General features: G+C 41.1%; 1 protein-coding gene across 1 annotated transcript in view; it reads left to right on the forward strand.

Moving 5' to 3' along the window:
* The window catches only part of LOC124553637 (E3 ubiquitin-protein ligase MIB2), a 219,376-nt gene that overhangs the window by 132,444 nt on the left and 64,456 nt on the right, over nt 1-22,476 (forward strand). Inside the window, exons 11-12 of the mRNA XM_047127508.1 lie at nt 12,990-13,146; nt 18,417-18,571. Of these exons, the coding sequence (XP_046983464.1) occupies nt 12,990-13,146; nt 18,417-18,571 (312 nt within the window). The remainder of the gene's footprint in view (nt 1-12,989; nt 13,147-18,416; nt 18,572-22,476) is intronic.

Consider the following 22,476-nt stretch of genomic DNA (forward strand, 5'->3'; position numbering starts at 1 on the left):
ACTCTGAATGGAAACAAATCGGCATTCTTTTAATGTTTGGATTCACCTGACAACCTCTATCAGGGTGAGGGAAACTCGAAGTTTTCCACTGGCTTAATTGTTACTTTTGTTCAGGATTGTAAGCATAGCACCAAGTTTTGTCATCTATGCTAATTTTTGAAAAAAAGTTTGAATTATTTTGGGACTGTTCTTTCATAGTGCATCATGCTTTCACACAAACTTGGTTTTTTGGTTTTTAAAAAGCAGTTGAGGAATGAATTTGGCAATCACCCTCTTCCTTTCCAAATCTGCCGTAATTTGCTGCACTAACCTCAGTCACTCCCAACAGCTACAAAATTTCTTCAGCAACCTATCAGCAATCTTAGTTGACGATTGCACAAATGTTTTCTACATTTTCATGTGTTCGGGTCACAAAAGTATGAGCAGAACGAGGTTTGTTATCGATTGACATTTCACTGTTTTTGAAGAGGGAAAATCACTCCAACTCTTGAGTTTTCCCCATAGCATCATCCTTGTCTGCTGTTTCTTTAGATTTCAAGTTTTTCTGTTCCACTACTTTCCGAGCAAAAACCAGAATTTCACTGCTGCACACTGTTCGTAAAAATCAGCCATTAAGAAAGTGTCAATCACGCAAAACAGGTCTCACTATAATCTGAGCCGAAACTAGTCCTGACCTCCATCAACGACTGTGGCACTTATAGACTCTGGACTGTTTGCTCTGTGTACTCGTAACGGCAAAATGCGCCACTATAAAAACTCTTAAACACCCCCCCCCCCCACCCCCACCCCCCCCCCAAAAAAAGGTAATTAATTTTTTTTGTGTACTCCATTGTACATTTGTACATCTATACATACTAATGGAGCGGATGCCAAAGAATTCAGTCAAAAATGAATTTTGAAATATGTGCAGCAGTTGTAATTCTATGGATATTTTATGAGAGTACTGCCCCTGTTGCCTCCACCCTTAGGATATCCTCCTTTTGCCTGAGTCCCACAGGGGTAACTTATGAACTCCATCAGTCAGCTCCTGAGAGTTACATATATTTGGTATGTTTTAAGCTGGGGGAGGGGGAGGCAGCCATATTGTAGCTGTAGTTCATTTACTATTTTTAATAACCTATAAAATCGTGAATAAATAGTGTAAATGAGATGGGCAAGTGATCTTTGGCTATAGTTACTTTTACTATAACTACAAAAAGTATTGCAATACTTTTTTTGCACTATTGTCAGTGACACATAAGGGGTAACTCGTTTTTATGAGGTATGAACCCCCAATTTCAACAGCATATTTGTATTGTTTGACAAAATATTACTGAAATATTTTCTTGTTTACATATCTACTTGATAAACCCTCATTTGTTACAAGACTGGGAATAATTATCCAAAAACATGTTACACTGGTAGATGTCACATTTGAAGAGCTTGCTGCATATATAGACCCTCCTTGTAAGGGATGTGTGTCAGTGTTTATGTTTGTCAGTTGCTGCCTCTGCAAGTTCATATGATGCTTTCCACACCTATTCTCCTCAAGACGTCTTGCAGTACGTAGTGGAGGGTACTTCTGCTATCACTAAAATTTCCTCCTTTTCTCGATGCAGTAACTAACTGTTAGCAGTGATCGACGATAAGTAACTCACTTTATGATTTTTAACTTTTTGTAATTTTGCAGCTGTCATCGTTATGCATGATGGAAGGGAAAAATAGTTGTTTTGCTATTTGTCATATTTACACAAGTTAGCATTTCTTGGTACACTTTCTTTTTTGAGAAACTGTAGAGAAAGAAATCTGGTCTTTATTGTAGCACCATCTCTGATTGTAACCACTGTGTTATGCACCTCAGTAACGGGGGCGGGGAACGCATACCTGTGCATTGACACTAAATCTCTTTTTGAAGGCAATATCCATTCCGTTCAACTACTCTTATGATTCCTTTGTCATCTTTGACAGAGTTACAATGTCATCAGCAAACCTAAAAGTTTTAATTTCAGTTTCTCCTCCCTGAATATCTCATTTTTTTTCCCCGGTTTCCTTTCATCTCATTTAGTGTACAGCTCAAGTATATCACACAGAGGTGACAGCCCTGTCTCACTCTGTTCTAAACTACTGCTTCTCTTTCAGGCCCTCTGACTCTTAAAACTACCAGCTGTAGATAACTTTTTATGTCTTTATTTTATCCCTGCTACTTTCAAAATTAGAGAGTCTAGTCCAGTCAGCATTGTCAAAAGCCTTCTCTAAATCTACGAAAGCTAAACATCGGTTTGCATTTTTGGAGACCGAGCTTGAGCATAGCTCGGGTCGCAGCTTTGTGTTAAAAGACTGTGCCCATCTATAGAGCAGGCTGCGATTTTCTCGATGCGCTGTGACGTTCGCGTGCTTTATTTCTTCGTTGATAGTCCTCGGTGTCAATGTATTGCGGTGCTATACTGGCTGAAAAATGGGTGGTGGAGGTTCAACACTGACTACTGTAAATGATGTAGCCAACAGCTGGACAGTTGCATTTCACAGTTCATTACTTTCACTGTACACAACCCCCTCCCCCCCCCCCCCCCCCCCCCCCCCCAATATTACACAGTTATATGGCCAGGTCACTATTGGCTAACTTTAATAGTTTGCAGCCAAACATCGGCATGCTGCTACAATAGTTTACCATTGAACATCTATGAGCAGTAAAAACCTAATCACACAGTTCTTGCAGAATAACACGGTACATGTGACACTATTGAACAGACAGTCGTTGTTTTAAACGAGGGTTGCCTCAAAGTAAGTTCCATTTCTATTTCTATCCACGGCAGTGCTACGATCGCAGTTCCGAGCATGAAATTATTACTGAAAAACTAAAATTTTGAAGCCTTGCTCACGTTGGGTACCCAAAATTCTTACTGGTCAACACAAAAAACAATGGATGGTGTAATGTAATTAACTGTCAGAGATAAAGTTTATCTCATGCGAAAAGTAAGATGCCCACAGTAGAGAGTTAAGGTAACTTCATTATGTTGCCATACAATGTGTTCAATTTATTTATTTATGAATATTTTCTTTTATGATAAATAATGGATTTGTTTGAGATGTTAAATGTTGTATATTTATATATATTTATTTATATGTGTCTTTGGAGTGTATTAAGGTCAGAAGACCAAAGAATCTGGAATGCAGGAATGTCTGCAACTTCCGGGCACATGTTGGCTTGCCCGCCACTTCTTTATCGGTATTGGAGGGAGATGGACGTGTTTAAGTGACCAGTACAGTATAATGCATTTTTAGGGTATCAATGTTCGAAGTGAAAATATTGTAGTTACTAAACAAAGAGTACGAATAAATATTATTTTTAGCCGAAAGTAATTCGAACCCGGTAGTGTTTATTTCAAACAAGAAGAAAACCCAGGCCATGCTTGTTAGAGTAATGTTTTGCAGACAAAACCCCTAGACAAACGAGATCTGCAGTGTGTAATCTTTCAGCAGCTACTAATAAATAAGCCTTGCTGAAATTGTGCTGGAACTACTCGTATTATTATCAATTACAAACACGTGGTGCGAATGTGGTCCTACCACAATATACCACGTAAGATTCCACATCATTCAGTTATCCAGAAACGAGATAGGTAACAACCAGTACAATGGGCAGTGCACTTCAGTTTTCATGCGCTACAATGAAGAAGGCGGTGGTTTTCTTTCTCGGATAGTCACGGGGGATGAAACTTGGGTACCGTACATCACCCCTGAAACAAGATGGCAATCAATGGAATGGAAGCACATTTCACCCTCAACGAAAGTTAAGCCTAAGCAAATGTTGACACCTTGAAAAGTCATGTGCACTGTTTTTTGGGACAGAAAAGGCATTTTACTGATTGATTTATTACCACGAGGCCAAACAATCAGTGCAGGTGGTTACTGCGAGACCATTAAGAAATTGTGCTGCACAATACAGAACAAGTGCCGAGGATTACTGTCAAAAAGTGTTGTTTTTTCCCACAATAATGCCCGACGTCACAAGGCAAATGTGACCAAACAACCCTTATGGGAATTTCACTGTGACACGTTTGATCATCCTCTGTACAGCCCGGACCTCACTCCTAGCGACTTTCGTCTCTTCTTACACCTAAAATCTGTCCTTGGTAGTCAACACTTCAACGATGATGACGGGCTGAAAGAACATGTTACCATACAGTTTAATACACAGGCAGCAACCTTCTATGGAGAAGGCATACAAAAGCTTGTGCCACGCTGTGACAAGGGCCTACAAAATTTCGGAAGCTATGTAGAAAAGTAGTTTAACAGTTGTAGGTTTTTGTACAATAAATATTTTTTTCTGTATCTGTATACATTTGTTTTATATAACCAAACGGAACTTACTTTGTGGACATACCTCATATATGGCCAATTTGTGTTGCACTTATTTCAAGGTTAAGTTTATGCATTGTTGTTGATCTAACCAACACAGATTTCTCGTCTGAAAATTGGCCTTGGACTGACTGTCTCAAGACCAAAAAGTGGGCCTTTATATACACTCACAATAATAGGTACTGAAACTGTACATTATACGATGTTTAATTTACAGAAATTTACAATTAAAACACAACTCATTCAATTAACTGAATATGTAGATAAATTCCTTCTTGTTAACAGTTTCTTCTTCTACAAGGGTTAGGCTGAATCATTTGATTAAATAATGAAATTAACAGGTATAGTTATACAAACAATACTTTTGACAAACCTAGTAATTACTGTGGAATTAAATAAGGGCTGGCTTCGCTAATACATTTTTGAATGAAGCCAAATAAATACTTTAAGAATCCTAGTATTTCTTCTTCCAAATGTTTATAATTAGTACATAATTTATAATTGTTTGTAAGTCGACAATAGCATTTAAGTCGCAAAACAATTACCTATTTTGCCCTATAGTAAAAGATATTAACTAGGGATAGTCAAAAGAACTTAGAAAATTGACTACATACGCAAAACTAAGCACAAAAATAAATTTGGTGCTATATTCTTTAAGACTGAGACACATGCAGACATATGTAAAGGCATATATCTCTGCATGTGTCTGTTATGTGAGGTTTTATATATCTGTGTGTGTGTGTGTGTGTGTGTGTGTGTGTGTGTGTGTGTGTGTGTGTGTGTGTGCTCTCTCCCTTAAAACCCACATCCTTTCGTCTTTCCCCCTCTTTCCTGATGAAGCAACCATGGGTTGTGAAAGCTTGAAACTTGTGTTTGTTATTGTTTCTATCAACGTACCAACGCTTTCGTTTGGTAAGTTACAGAATCTATGTTTTAGATATATTTTTCCCACGTGGAATGTTTCCCTCTATTATATTCATATCATTCATATAGGCTGAGAGAGTGTAAAGCTATCGTTAAAAACGCACGCCGTGCAATTTGTTACGATTTGGTCAGTTGTGATAATAATAACATGCTTTTGAATACAATTAAAATATAACGGCGATACCTCTTTAGTGTTATTGGAAATAATATGTAGTAAATTAATAAGTAAAGTAGCCAATCCTATAAGAAGAGGTAAAATTGGGCATATTGAGGTGTTTTGCTTTATATCGATGAAGCCGATGATACAGCGTCATTTTTTCGTTTACTCTTAGAAGTAAACAACTAAAGAAGTGCTAATTGTGCATTGTGAAAAAATATAGGGGGCGAGTTTTAAATAACTACGGTATACGATCAGAGTAACAAAAGGACAATTAGTTACACGAAATCGTGGGTAGCGAAGTGTGGTCATTAAATTGAGTACACCTACAGAGCGGTCAATTCCGGGATAAATCTGTACACATCTCACGAGGGATGAGACCGTTTATTTAATTATATCACGGATAGTGGGCTCCAATTTATGAAAAGGAGAAAAACGTTAACTTTTACGTGAACTCTTAATAATAGTGGATCGGAGAGAAAAGTGTGTAATTGTCTTACGCCTAACAAACATTCGTGGAGGGTGGTGGCTAAACTAGAAGAGTCAATAACAAAATACTGTATCATTATCATTGACTGTTGGTGTCGAGCAATCTAAACTGTTCGTCGAAGGGTTTCGATGGAACTTGGGAGTTAGGGTTCAGGCACTCGCATATACTCCACACCAGGGTGTGAATGCGAAATAAAACTGTGAACAAAGTTACGTTAAATAAAACAGAACAAACAAGACAGTTTGGTCGTATCTGTTATTATTCCATAGACTGTAACATTTCTTATCGTTGTACGAAGCCTCTGTAGATGATCTTTATGACAATTTGCTTCGAGGGGATCTCATTACGAGTTAAGTTTTGGGGACCTGGTCAAGAGGAGGTTGTATGTAGCTCCTAATTACTGCAGCTGTTCTGGAATCAGATGCGACCGTGACCGTTGTGTGTTGTCAGTGACTTAAGGTTACCATATCTCATGCTTTCCACTTGGTATAACGGTGCCTCACGGCAACAACAACGCCGATGACGAAGGAAGACACGGTAGAATACGTAATCACACATTCAAGTTTTTCAGCCTCTGAGTCAGAATGTTCTATTCTCAAATCAGGAATAAGGAGGAGCATCTTGCTATCTACTGTAATGACTATATACTTGGCTATTACAAATGATTGAAGCGATTTCATAAATTCACTGTAGCTCCATTCATTGACATATGGTCACGACACACTACAGATACGTAGAAAAACATAGTTTTGTTCGGCTGAAGCCGCACTTCAGGTTTCTGCCGCCAGAGTGCTCGAGATCGCAGTGAGACAAAATGGCGACAGGAGCCGAGAAAGCGTATGTCGTGCTTGAAATGCACTCACATCGGTCAGTCATAACAGTGCAACGACACTTCAGGACGAAGTTCAACAAAGATCCACCAACTGCTAACTCCATTCGGCGATGGTATGCACAGTTTAAAGCTTCTGGATGCCTCTGTAAGGGGAAATCAACGGGTCGGCCTGCAGTGAGCGAAGAAAGGGCTGAACGCGTGCGGGCAAGTTTCACGCGTAGCCCGCGGAAGTCGACGAATAAAGCAAGCAGGGAGCTAAACGTACCACAGCCGACGGTTTGGAAAAATCTTACGCAAAAGGCTAAAGCAGAAGCCTTACCGTTTACAATTGCTACAAGCCCTGACACCCGATGACAAAGTCAAACGCTTTGAATTTTCGGCGCCGTTGCAACAGCTCATGGAAGAGGATGCGTTCAGTGCAAAACTTGTTTTCAGTGATGAAGCAACATTTTTTCTTAATGGTGAAGTGAACAGACACAATGTGCGAATCTGGGCAGTAGAGAATCCTCACGCATTCATGCAGCAAATTCGCAATTTGCAATTCACCAAAAGTTAACGTGTTTTGTGCAATCTCACGGTTTAAAGTTTACGGCCCCTTTTTCTTCTGCGAAAAAAACGTTACGGGACACGTATATCTCGACATGCTGGAAAATTGGCTCATGCCACAACTGGAGACCGACAGCGCCGACTTAATCTTTCAACAGGATGGTGCTCCACCGCACTTCCATCATGATGTTCGGCATTTCTTAAACAGGAGATTGGAAAACCGATTGATCGGTCGTGATGGACATCATGATCAGCAATTCATGTCATGGCCTCCACGCTCTCCCGACTTAACCTCATGCGATTTCTTTCTGTGGGGTTATGTGAAAGATTCAGTGTTTAAACCTCCTCTACCAAGAAATGTGCCAGAACTGCGAGCTCGCATCAACGATGCTTTCGAGCTCATTGATGGGGACATGCTGCGCCGAGTGTGGGAGGAACTTGATTATCGGCTTGATGTCTGCCAAATCACTAAAGGGGCACATATCGAACATTTGTGAATGCCTAAAAAAACTTTTTGAGTTTTTGTATGTGTGTGCAAAGCATTGTGAAAATATCTCAAATAATAAAGTTATTGTAGAGCTGTGAAATCGCTTCAATCATTTGTAATAACCCTGTAGATGGAAAAGTAAGTGAAAGATAGATGAAACAATTGAGCAGCAGCAGAAAGGAGATTAGTGACAGACTTGACATCAAAATTGGGGGCGATGTAGTAAATTAAGTGAAGGAAAAACTGGTGCACCTAAAGAGGGCATTCCTTGTCGAAAGAAGTATACTTGTATCAGACATATGCCTTAAGTAATAAAATATATTTTGAAAATGTAATTCTACAACATTGTCTTAAAGTGAATTGTGGACTGCGGGAAAAGCAAAAAAGAAAAAAATGGATTCGTTTTAAATGATGAAGTGCTACAGAAAAGTGTTCAAAATTAAGTTGACTGATAAGATGAGAAACGAGGTGGCTTTCTGCAGCATTAGTGAGGAAAGGAATGTTTCAACAGGGGTAACAAAGAAAAGACACAGGGTGATAGTGCATTTGTTATGACAGAACGGTGTAAGTTCTACAAATGAGTGATTTGTAAAGGCAGAAACTGTAAGGGATGGTAGAGCTTGGAATATACAGGAGGAAAGCAAACTCTTGACAAATTTTTGGCAGTTTTTAGGGAATATTTTCTGAGTATTTTCATATAAGGTCCCTGTGATCTCCAGTGGGTCATTACAAACTAATTGCATTTTGTGTAATTTCTTACCTCTATTTATCTTCGTATTTCCATATCTGTAGATGTAGTACAAAAAAGTGGGGAATACATTACAGGAAAGTCTTGGATGAAGTAGAAACTGTTGATGACGCAGAGTTAACTAATGAGCACACATGCATTGAGTAACAACCCACAAACAAGATGAATAATCTAGCCAAGCTTCAAAGTATGTCCTCCTTTTCTGTGCGCTCACACACACACACACACACACACACACACACACACACACACACATTGTGTGTGTTTTGTTTGTTCACTCCAATGATGGATATTGTCTGAAAGCTTAGTTACAGGCTCAATCTTTAAATAATTGTGTAAATAAAAACTTTTTAAAATACCTTGTTTTTGAAATGGTCTAAAAAGTATAAAGTAATCTCTCCTAGCCACATTGCATATTCCTAACTCTATTCAGATGGTCCTGAAAATTTGTGCTTGTGACTTTTTTAATAGCTATGACAGTACTTGTAAAATTTAAAATGAAAGTTTGAGGACATATGCAATAGATAATTGATGCATGACTAGTTCACCTAAGTCACTAACAACTTAATTGCACTGACAAATAATATTTTTAACTGTTCTGTGATTTCTCTCAATGACAGCTACTGTCTACACTCTTTATTATTTATCCATTGCATGGTCCCCACATTTGTTGTTTTAAATGTGAGGGCATTTTGAAAAGTTCTCAGAATGGAATAGAAAAGAAGTACTTACATCACTGAACCTTTTTTTTATTTTTCAATGTAGTCTCCTTCTACTTTAATGCACTTGGTCCAACGATGTTCCAGTACCTTGATCCCATCTCGAAAACGAGTTTCCTCCAGGCCTGCAAAAGTCAACTTTGGCTATCAATTCTTCATTTGAAGTGAATCTTAGTCCACCAAGAAAAATTTTCAGCTTTAGGAAGAGGTGGAAGTCTGATGCAGCTATATCAGGCGAATAAGGTGGGTGTGGCAACAACTCATACCTTAGTTCGTGTAATTTTGCCATGACGACGGCACGTGTGCATTGTCTTGATGGAAGATGACTTTCTTCCTTGCTAAATCTGTCCTTTTTTCTTGTATCTTTTGTTGTAATTTGTCCAGGAGGTTAGCATAGTATTCTCTAGTAATTGTTTGCCCAGTGGAGAGATAATCTACAAACAGAACCTCCTTCACATCCCAGAACACTGATGCCATTACATTTCCCACCGAAGGAATTATCTTAGCTTTCTTTGGTCGTGAATAATCAGCATTTTTCCACTGCTTTAACTGTTGTTTGTCTTTGGGGTATAGTGGTGCACTCAAGTTTCATCTGTGGTCACAAACCGGCACAAATAACTTGTTCGTTTCCCCTAAAACGGGCCAAACATTGTTCCGATGTGTCCATTCTTGTTCGTTTTTGATCCAGCATCAATATTCACAGCGCCCATCTTGCAGATAATTTTTTCATTTCTAATTCTTCAGTTAAAATGTGATATACCCTTTCAGACGACATCTGGCAGGCACGAGCAATTTCACTTTGAATCGACAATCCTCCGTGACCATTTTGTGCACTTTTGCAATGATTTCTGGAGTAGTTACACAGCTCAGCCAACCACTGTGCGGATCACCATCTCTGCTCTCCCGACCAAATTTAAATTCATTTGTCTACTTGGCAACAGTTGAATATGAAGGAACAGAGTCCCCCAGTGTATTCTGGAAATCGGCACGAATGTCCTTTGCTTTCATACATTTCTTTACGAAGTACTTAATCACTGCTCGAATCTGGATTTATTTATTTATTTATTTATTTAATTTTTTTTTTTTTTTGTTTTCCATCTTCTCAAATCACTGCGCGGGAACAACAACAGAGCCACGTCTCTGCCACAGCTCTCTTCAGAGACCACTGATGTGACACATGTTTACAGCCAACAGTCCAATGAATATCACGTGAACAACTCGTTGTGCTAGTGCTGACCTCTCGTTGTGATTACGACAACTTTTTAAATGACCTTCATATTACAAGTATTGTCAAAGCTATCAAAAAATCACAAGCACAAATTTTCAGTGCTATCTGTACTGGGTTAGGAATTATTTTATATGTCTTAGTCCATTTTAAAAATGTTGTATTAAAAGTTATCTAAACAATTATTTTCTGCTTTTTAGTTATATCTCTGTAATTTTTCAATCGATTTCAAATATTTTATGCAATTGCAATAGAGCCAAATCGTAAATAACAAGTTTATTTCAGTTTCAAATCACCTGAATCAGTTGATATTTTGCTTCCTCCTGTGTATATCCTGTGATAATATTGTGAAGGTAAAAATTAGAGACATCAGGGACTACACAGAGGATTGCGAGCAATCGTTCTTACTGAGAAACATTCACAAGTGAAATAGAAAAAGGGGAAAATAACAGCATTAAAGAAGATACCCTCCACAACACACCAGATATTTTTATATTGTCATCCTGTTCTGAGTTATATTGGAATTTTCAAGTAACTTGCTCATTGAGAAGCTGGTTTAAAATCGATTACAAAATTTGTACGAAACAGACACAGACTGAAAAACAAAGTACTCTCCGCCTCACACCAGATATGAAAGTGAGTTAATATTGCACTGTCATCCAGTTCTAAGCTATGTGAAAGTTTCAAGTAACAGGCTCAATGGGAAGTTAGTTTAAAATGAGTTAGAAAATCTGTACCAAACAGCCAAGAAAGTCACTTAAAAAACGAGTTAAAAAGAAAGAAACAAGAATGAGATGTTAAAACACATTTGTTTATGTCCATTCGTGTGTATTCTATTAGTATTTTAACTTCCTCAGCATTACTTCAAAAAATGGTTTTCAGATCTGTATTTTTTTTATTAATGATATTTCATAATTTTGATTAATAGGTAATTTTCAGCATAGATATTTGCTCGTGTTTTGATAAGCTCGGTTTTTTATTGATCTTAAAAAAGAAAAAAGGTCCTTACACAGGTCCTGCTCTGGTCGGAACTTGTTCTTTGGCTACAGACCTATATCATTGACATCGGTTTGCAGTAGGGTTTTGGAGCATATACTGTATTCAAACATCATGAATCACCTCGAAGGGAACGATCTATTGATACGTAATCAGCACGGTTTCAGAAAACATCGTTCTTGTGCAACACAGCTAGCTCTTTATTCGCACGAAGTAATGGCCGCTATCGACAGGGGATCTCAAGTTGATTGTGTATTTCTAGATTTCCAGAAAGCTTTCGATACCGTTCCTCACAAGCGACTTCTAATCAAGCTGCGGGCCTATGGGGTATCGTCTCAGTTGTGTGACTGGATTCGTGATTTCCTGTAAGGAAGGTCGCAGTTCGTAGTAATAGATGGCAAATCATCGAGTAAAACTGAAGTGATATCAGGTGTTCCCCAGGGAAGCGTCCTGGGACTTCTGCTGTTCCTGATCTATATAAATGACCTGGGTGACAATCTGAGCAGTTCTCTTAGGTTGTTCGCAGATGATGCTGTAATTTACCGTCTAGTAAGGTCATCCGAAGACCAGTATCAGTTGGAAAGCGATTTAGAAAAGATTGCTGTATGGTGTGGCAGGTGGCAGTTGATGCTAAATAACGAAAAGTGTGAGGTGATCCACACGAGTTCCAAAAGAAAACCGTCGGAATTCGATTCCTCGATAAATAGTACAATTCTCAAGGCTGTCAATTCAACTAAGTACCTGGGTGTTGAAATTACGAACAACTTCAATTGGAAAGACCACATAGATAATATTGTGGGGAAGGCAAGCCAAAGGTTGCGTTTCATTGGCAGGACACTTAGAAGATGCAACAAGTCCACTAAAGAGACTGCTTACACTACGCTCGTTCGTCCTCTGTTAGAATATTGCTGTGCGGTGTGGGATCCTTACCAGGTGGGATTGGTGGAGGACATCGAAAGGGTGCAAAAAAGGGCAGCTGGTTTTGTGTTATCACGTAACGGGGGAGAGTGTGGCAGATATGATACGCGAGTTGGGATGGAAGTCATTAAAGCAAAGACGTTTTTCGTCACGGAGAGATCTATTTACGAAATTTCAGTCACCAACTTTCTCTTCCGAATGCGAAAATATTTTGTTGAGCCCAACCTACATAGGTAGGAATGATCATCAAAATAAAATAAGAGAAATCAGATCTCGAACAGAAAGGTTTAGGTGTTCGTTTTTCCCGCGCGCTGTTCGGGAGTGGAATGGTAGAGAGAGAGTGTGATTGTGGTTCGATGAACCCTCTGCCGAGCACTTAAATGTGAATTGCAGAGTAATCATGTAGATGTAGATGTAGATGTATCCATAACTGGTGGGAGGGAGTAGAAATCCTCAGAGGGGAGAGAGATCGTGAAATATCTGATATTTTGCTTCTGTGTCACAAATTCTGTACTGGCTGAAACTGTGTGTATTTGAGGCCCGTTTCTTAGAATCGGTGTACACTGTACGACAGGGAAAGCTCTGTACAATTGTAATGACGTGTTACAGGAATCAGCCCGAGATAATGCAGCTGCTCCTGTCGAGAGGCGCGGACATCGACGCTGTGAACAGAGGCCACTGCACCGCGCTGCACGTAGCGGTCAACAAGCAACACGTGCAGTGTGTGTCTGAGCTGCTGAAGAAGGGCTGCAACGTCAACATCCAGGTGAGCGTCAGGGCTGCACTGAACTCCCAGTGTCATCAGGGCAGCCAAAATACTCTAAAACTGCCTTCACACACAATCTCAAACACTGTGTCTCCAGCATTTTTTTCCACACTTTAATGTGTTCAGCGGACCTTGGGGAAGATCGGTTTGGATTCCGTAGAAATGTTGGAACACGTGAGGCAATACTAACCTTACGACTTATCTTAGAAGAAAGATTAAGAAAAGGCAAACCTACGTTTCTAGCATTTGTAGACTTAGAGAAAGCTTTTGACAACGTTAACTGGAATACTCTCTTTCAAATTCTGAAGGTGGCACGGGTAAAATACAGGGAGCGAAAGGCTATTTACAATTTGTACAGAAACCAGATGGCAGTTATAAGAGTCGAGGGACATGAAAGGGAAGCAGTGGTTCGGAAAGGAGTGAGACAGGGTTGTAGCCTCTCCCCGATGTTATTCAATCTGTATATTGAGCAAGCAGTAAAGGAAACAAAAGAAAAGTTCGGAGTAGGTATTAAAATTCATGGAGAAGAAGTAAAAACTTTGAGGTTCACCGATGACATTGTAATTCTGTCAGAGACAGCAAGGGACTTGGAAGAGCAGTTGAACAGAAGGGACAGTGTCTTGAAAGGAGGATATAAGATGAACATCAACAAAAGCAAAACGAGGCTAATGGAATGTAGTCAAATTAAATCGGGTGATGCTGAGGGGATTAGATTAGGAAATGAGACACTTAAAGTAGTAAAGGAGTTTTGCTATTTAGGGAGTAAAATAACTGATGATGGTCGAAGTAGAGAGGATATAAAATGTAGACTGCCAATGGCAAGGAAATCGTTTCTGAAGAAGAGAAATTTGTTAACGTCGAGTATAGATTTAAGTGTCAGGAAGTCATTTCTGAAAGTATTTGTATGGAGTGGAGCCATGTATGGAAGTGAAACATGGGCGGTAACCAGTTTGGACAAGAAGAGAATAGAAGCTTTCGAAATGTGGTGCTACAGAAGGATGCTGAAGATAAGCTGGGTAGATCACGTAACTAATGAGGAGGTATTGAATAGGATTGGGGAGAAGAGAAGTTTGTGGCACAACTTGACTAGAAGAAGGGATCGGTTGGTAGGACATGTTTTGAGGCATCAAGGGATCACAAATTTAGCATTGAAGGGCAGCGTGGAGGGTAAAAATCGTAGAGGGAGACCAAGAGATCAATACACTAAGCAGATTCAGAAGGATGTAGGTTGCAGTAGGTACTGGGAGATGAAGAAGCTTGCACAGGTTAGAGTAGCATGGAGAGCTGCATCAAACCAGTCTCAGGACTGAAGACCACAACAACAACAACAACAATGTGTTCAGTGTCTAACAATACCACCACTTGCAAAGTAGGTTAGAAATCAGATTAATGATGTTGCTCACGCGGCATATGTTCACTTTATCGGGCAACGACAAAGTTATTGCCTGTGGATGGTATCGTCAGAATGGAAATAATGAAGTCACTGTAAAAAAGTCATTAATTTTGGCACTTATCTCGAGTGGATTCCCGTGTAGATTTCGTCGAAGTTGTTATGGCTCGTCTTGTCGATTCTAGGGTGATTCCACTTTGACTGCTAGAAGGTCCAGATCTGTATTTTAGCAATATTTGAAGACCTAACAAATGTGTTTTTCAGGAAATTCTTAATGATCAAACAATCCCAGGTCAGATCAACGGTATGGTAGAAATAATTTTTGACTCGGTGTTCACGATCCACATTTTTATTAAACTTCTTGTAAATTCACATATACTTCTTCTTAATTGTCACATCGTCAAGAAAACAGTTTTGTATCAATCTTCATATATTTAATTTCCACTTTAACCAAACACGAGACTTGACTGTTCTTTTACAAAGCAAAATAACGACATAACTTCTGCAAAGTGAAACAAAGACTGCTCTGCGCGCATTCGCGCCAAAATGGTTACGAGTAAGTCAAAGATTATGACAGTCTCACAGAAATGAATACACACGAGAACCGTATCACTGTAATATATCGATACATCGAAGTACCTATACATTGTCACAAAAATATGTCTGTTACCTTGCAGAAAAGCAGTACGATATTACTGGTATCGAGAACTGGAGTTGGAGTGCCGTAATGGTCACGTAAATAAAGAACCGTTAAAAGTGCTACATTCACTGTAAATGTCTCACTAAGAGAGCCTACAGGATTTGAAGGCCAGTGTCTGGACATCAGTTTTCTAAATCAGTATGAGCATTACTCAAAAATGCTAAAAAAACCTCTGGAGATTCCTGAGTGCTGTTAAGTGGAAACTATCTGAAGAAAAGTATCCAGACACCCACAATGTGTGATCAAAGTATTCGGACACTGCCAAAAACATACGTTTTTCATATTAGGTGCATTGTGCTGCCACTACTCCATATCAGTGACCTCAGTAGTCATTAGACGTCGTGAAACAGCAGAATGGGACGCTCTGCGGAGCTCGTGGGCTTCGAACGTGGTCAGGTGACTGGGTGTCTCTTGTGTCGTACATATGTACAAAAGATTTCCATACTCCTAAACATTCCTAGGTTCACTGTTTCCAATGTGATAGTGAAGTGGAAATGTGAAGGGTCACGCACAGCACAAAAGCGTACAGGCCGACCTCGTCTGCTGATTGACAGAGACCGCCGACAGTTGAAGAGGGTTGTAATGTGCAATAGGCAGACATCTATCCAGACCGTCACACATGAATTCCAAACTACATCAGGATCCACTGCAATTACTATGACAATTAGGTAGGAGGTGAGAAAACTTGGATTTCACCCTCAAGCGGCAGCTCTAAGCCACACATCACGCCAGTAAATGCCAAACAACGCCTCGCTCGGTGTAAGGAGTGTAAACATTGGACAATTGAACTGTGGGAAAATGTTGTTTGGAGTGACAAATCCCGGTGCACAATGTGCTGATCCAATGGCAGGGTGTGAGTATGGTGAATGCCTGGTGAACGTCATCTGCCAGCGGGGTAGTGCCAACAGTAAAATTTGGAGGCAGTGGTGTTATGGTGTGGTTGTGTTTTTCGTGGACGGGGCTTGCACCCCTTGTTGTTTTGTGTGGCACTATCACAGCACAGGCCTACATTGATGTTTCAAGCACCTTCTTGCTTCCCACTGTTGAAGAGCAATTCGGGGATGGCGATTGCATCTTTCAACTCGATCGAGCACCTGTTCGTAATGCACGGCCTGTGGTGTAGTGGTTACATGACAGTAACATCCCTTTAATGGACTGGCCTGCACAGAGTCCTGACCTGAATCCTGTAGAACACCTTTGGGATGTTTTGGAATGCCGACTTCGTGCCAGGCCTCACCGACTGACATCGATACCTCTCCTCAGTGCAGCACTCCGTGAAGAATGGGCTGCCATTCCCCGAGAAACCATCCGGCACTTGGTTGGACGTAGCCTGCGAGAGTGGAAGCTGTCACCAAGGGTAAGGGTGGGCCAACACCATACTGAATTCCAGCAATACCTATGGCGGGCGCCACGAACATGTAAGTCATTTTCAGCCAAATGTCTGGATACTTTTGATCATATAGTGTGTAATTAGCCTGGGGTGTGTCCACACTTCACCTTTATGAAGACTTGAACTCTGCTGAGGCCACTTCCAGGGAGGCGTTCAAATGTCTGTGGGGGAATGGCAGTCCATTATTCTTCGAGAACCGAAAGTGGTGAAGGTAATGTGTGGGATGCTGGTGTCTTAAGCGAAGCTGCCATTCTGAGATGTCCCACAAGTGTTTCGAGAGGTTGGTGTCGTGACTGTGGGCGGGCCGGTCCATTTGATGAATGTTATTGTCCACAAATCGTTGCCTCAGGGTTGCTGCTATATCACGGGTGCTGATAGTCGGTCACCATTTCCAAACTGTGCCTCTACTGTACACAATGCACAGTGCTGTAAACTGCGTTCCTATCCTTCTGCATTTACTGTTTTAAATGCACTAAGGAGACCAGGCACACTTACTGTGACGCCATCTCCTCTGTAATTTATCCCTCCCTAGGGGGATCGCCACTCTTCGGTGGGTTCGTGCTTGGCTACTACAGGGCTGCAGCCTTTGCGGCATCTCTACCCTTCCGTGCTGCACGTCTATCCTCTTGGTATTCTTTTTCCCCTCCTTCGGGGAACATGTCTGGGATGTTACTGAGAATGTTCTGCATTGTCTGTCACTGACATAAGAACAGTCTCACTACTGTTTCTCATTCCCGTTTCCTTTCTTTGTTTCCCTTCTCCTCTCGTATCTCTGCTTCGGCGTTTGAGGCTCCTCTTTTCCTCCTTCCTCCTTGTGCAACCCTGAAGGCTGGCCCACGTGTCTGACGTGTAACGGGTGACTGCGTAACACATAATTCTGTTTGATACTGATCATTTGAACAGTCACTGGCACCTCCAGTACAGCTGAAACGTTCTTCTTCCCCAGACTTATTTTAGCTTTGTTTCAATAATGTGCTGTAAAGAAATCTGTCTCAGAAATTTATATACAGTATTAACTACACACAAGAAAATTTAAGTGGCAGCACTCGCTCGGACCGTCTCTCCGAGCATTCGCAGTGCCGGGCCCCGAAACCGTAATAGAGCTCCCGACTCAGATTTTCACTCTGCAGTGGAGTGTGTGCCGATATGAAACTTCCTGGCAGATTAAAACTGTGTGCTGCACCGAGACTCGAACTCGGGACCTTTGCATTTTGCGCGCAAGTGCTCTACCGACTCAGCTGCTGAAGCACGACTCACGCCCCGGCCTCGCAGCTTTACTTCTGCCAGTACCTCGTCTGCTACCTTCCAAACTTTACAGGAGCTCTCCTGCGAACCTTGCAGAACTAGCACTCCTGAAAGAAAGGATATTGCGGAGGCACGGCTTAGCCACAGCCTAGGGGATGTTTCCAGAATGAGATTCATATCAGTGCTCACTCCGCTGCAGAGTGAAAATCTCATTCTGGAAACATCACCTAGGCTGTGGCTAAGCCGTGTCTATGCAATATCCTTTCTTTCAGGAGTGCTAGCTCTGCAAGGTTCGCAGGAGAGCTTCTGTAAAGTTTGGAAGGTAGGAGGCGAGGTACTGGCAGAAGTAAGGCTGTGAGGACGGGGCGTGAGTCGTACTCGGGTAGCTCAGTCGGTAGAGCACTCGCCCACGAAAGGCAGAGGTCCAGAGTGCGAGTCTCGGTCCGTCACACAGTTTTAATCTGCCAGGAAGTTCCGTGATAGTCGTTCTCCTGTCGCCGATCGACCTTCCGAGCGAGACGGATGACCGCGGGTGGTGTCGACAGGACCTGTACGGAGACACCGCCCTGCACGACGCCATCTGCAAGGAGAGTGCCGAGATCACCGACATGCTGTGCGCGGTGCCGAACATCGACTTCACGCTGCGCAACCGCCGAGGCTTCAACGTGCTCCAGCACGCTGCCCTCAAGGGGAACAACTTGTGAGTATCTTGTGGTTCCAAACAGCTGCAGTCGCGTGCTGTCGAGAGCTCCTGCGTGAAGCATTGTATCGTAATGGTAATACAATTGTGAAAAACTCAATTTCAAATGTAAGCCATTTATTAAGTACGGGGTAGTCATAAGATGTGCCACGTAGTAAACTGTTGATTTTCCAATGAACAGAGTGACTTGCCAGTATTTTCTGCAAATGGTATATTACTGGACAAGGGTTTCTTATGAAAACTATCAAGTTCCCACTACAACTCCTAGTAGCCTGTAATAGGAATTGTAAAGCTCTCTGTATTTCCTCATTTTAAGTACACACACAGTTTAATATTGTGATAATGTGACCTGGTGTAGATTTCTAGGGTAGTGACTCTCACATAAATGTCACATAGGAACGAAGATAGGTCATGTTTTCACAATATTAAACTCTACATGTGAGGGTGGTTTATTTGTAAAACTGTTAATGCTGTCTGTCAGATGTTTTATTACATCTGGTAATTTATCTAAAGGTTTTACAGCAGCATATTTTGCCCCTTTCTGTGCCAAAGACAGGTTAAGTAGAGGATAGTGTAAGTCTTTCTTTCTTCTGGTGTTATAATCATGAATGTCACTGTTGTTTTTAAACTGGTCCATGTTGTTGGGAACAAATTTCATTACTGAATAAATGTACTGTGAGGCAGTTGTAAGAAATCCTAACCTTTTAAAGAGATGCCTACAAGATGTGTGACTATGTGGCCCACACATGTTCTAACCACTTTCTTTTGAACAATGAATACTTTTTGCCTAAGTGTTGAGTTAACCCAACATAATATTCCATATGACACAGAGAGTGAAAGCACATAAAGTATGTTAGTGTGCTAATTTCTGTATCCTCAAAATTCGCAATTATTCTGATTGCAAAAATTGCTGAACCTAGCCACTTTAGGAGATCCGAAACATGAATTTCCCAATTAAGATTCTCATCTATATGTACACTCAAAATCTTAGTATGCCCTACCCTGGCTACTGACTTCTGTTGATGTGATATATTTATTGAGTTGGACTTCCAGGACACTCTTAAGTCTTCAGTGCCGAGATGCCCTGTTTCAAATGCAGCAGTGCAGCTCTTTATAGCAGAATAGGAAGGGTAGCTACCACTCAATATATCAGACAAATCATATAGATTTGTGTGGTCGGGTTCCCTTTTAGAAAGAGGTACTTAATCACAACACTCCTCTGTTACACTGTGACTTCTCTATTTTAATGTACCATGTTCACTTCAGAACTGCTCAGAAAACAAAAATCAGTGCACTATTAAGTAATTACTATCATTTATAATGTAAGGATATTTTATCTGCAGATTCTAAAAATAACCCCAAAAAATTTTGGTCGTACATAAAATCTGTGAATGCTACAAATAATTCAATACCTTCTCTTGCTGACAGTATGGGTAATGTAACTGATGATGATAAACAGAAGGCCGAAATTCTAAACCTACCTTTCAAAAACTAGTTTATGATAGATGACAGCAGCACTATTCCCCGTTTCAATTATCAAACGAACGAAAGGATGGCTGACATAGTGTTTAGTGTATATGGGATTGTAAAACAGTTAAGATCCTTAGATGCCAGAAAGACATCTGGCCCAGACGGTATCCCTGTAAGATTTTACATTGACTATGCTACAAATATAGCTCCGTTCTTATCCGTCATCTATCTGAGATCATTGGAATGGGGGAAAGTTCCGCGGGACTGGAAGAAGGCCCAGGTCATTGCAATCTATAAAAAGGGTAGAAAATCGGATGCACATAATTACCGGCCAATTTCGCTGACATCAATTTGTTGTAGAATCGTGGAACATATTTTGTGTTCAGACAGAATGACCTTTCTAGACTCTGAGAAGCTCATCTGCAGAAACCAGCACGGTTTTAGGAAATAGCAGTCATGCGAGACACAGCTGGCCCTCTTTGTGCACGATATACAACAGGCTCTAGATACTGGCTCCCAGGTTGATGCCATATTTCTCGACTTCGAAAGGCGTTCGACTCAGTTCCGCACTGTCGCTTACTACAAAAAGTGCATGCTTACGGTCTATCCAGTGACATGTGCAGTTGGATAGAAAGTTTTCTAACAGACAGGGAGCAGTATGTCGTCCTGAACGGGGTAACTTCAACAGAAACAAGAGTAACTTCAGGTGTGCCCCAGGGCAGCGTAATAGGTCCTCTGCTTTTTACGATTTACATAAACGATCTGGTTGATGGTATTGACAGCGGCCTTAGACTGTTTGCTGATGATGCTGTTGTCTACAGGAAAGTAGTATCACGTGAAAGTTGTGAACAAATCAATGAGGATTTGCCAAAAATAAATGTGTGGTGTAATGACTGGTAGTTATCTCTCAATATTAGTAAGTGTAACCTACTGCGTATAACATGGCAAAAAAAGCCCATTAATGTACGAGTACAAAATAAACGATCAGTCTTTGGAAGCGGTAACATCCGTCAAGTATCTGGGTGTGACTATTCGCAACGATCTCAAATGGAATGATCAGATTATACAAGTAACGGGTAAGGCAAACTCTAGATTGTGGTTTATTGGTAGAATCCTGGAGCGATGCAGTCCTTCAACAAAGGAAATAGCTTACAATGCGTTAGTTTGTCCAGTCTCGGAGTATTGTTCATCTGTATGGGACCCTTATCAGTTGGGTCTGATTCAAGAGATTCAGAAGGTCCAAAGAAGAGCGGCAAGATTTGTGACTGGTACATTTAGCCATCGCGAGAGCGTTACAAATCTCATAGAGAATAAGTGGGACACACTTGCAGATAGACGACACGCTAAACGGAAGGGGCTGCTCACTAAATTCTGAAATCCGATCTTCACTGAGGATGTAGAGCATATATTACTGCCACCAACTTTCAAATCGCGTAATGATCACCATTCAAAGATAGGGAAATAAGAGCTCGTACCGAGGCGTTGAGACAGTCGTTTTTCCCTCGCGCGATCTGCGAGTGGAACAGAGGGGGGGAAATATGACTTAGGCGTGAATTGTGCCCTCCGCCACACACCGCTTGGTGGCTGGCGGAGTATGTATGTAGATGTAGAAGTAGAAGGAACGAGGTTCAGTACCACCACCACCATCTTGAACCGTCTCCAGCCCCGGGCTGGGCCTGTTTGGAACATAAGCCTCACCATCTAGTCCTGTTTTCCCACCTTCTTTCGGTGTTCGCTCTGGTCCAGTCCTTGCCTCTTTTTTCAAAAGGCTTCTCCACTCTTTCAGCCACCTATCCATTGGTCATTTCCTTTGCATTTACATTTCATGTAGCTTCTTGGGAATCCTCATGTTTTCCAATTCTCTTTAAGTGCCCATACTGTCTTAGCCTTGATATTTCTATCCTGCTCCGCAAGGGTTCCTCTTTCACTTCTCATCCCACCTCTCCCTGTTGCTCCTATCCTACTACTGAGGAACTTTATTTTGTGTACCTGTAATCTACTTACATCTCATTTCTTCATTACCCATATTCCAGTTGCGTAAGTCAGTGTTGGGATGTAGTAACTTTTGTAAATTACTTCTTTCATTTGTTCCAACCGAGCAAGGTGGCACAGTGGCTAGCACACTGGACTCGCATTCGGTAGGACGACGGTTCAATCCCGTGTCCGGGCATCCTGATTTAGGTTTTCCACGATGTCCCTCAATCGCTCCAGGCAAATGCCGGGACGGTTCCTCTGAAAGGGCACGTCTGACTTCCTTCCCCGTCCTTCCCTAATTCGACGAGACTGATGACATCGCAGTCTGGTCTCCTCCCCCAAACGACCCAATCCAATGCCAAATTTGTACCTATACAGGTTCTTAACATTTCACAGGAATGTTTCTGCATGTCTGCTGTGTTCACTTATCTCTTTCTCATTTCTTCCTTTTTCCTCTATCA

The sequence above is a fragment of the Schistocerca americana genome, chromosome 11, assembly GCF_021461395.2.
Source record: "Schistocerca americana isolate TAMUIC-IGC-003095 chromosome 11, iqSchAmer2.1, whole genome shotgun sequence".
NCBI lineage: Eukaryota > Metazoa > Arthropoda > Insecta > Orthoptera > Acrididae > Schistocerca > Schistocerca americana.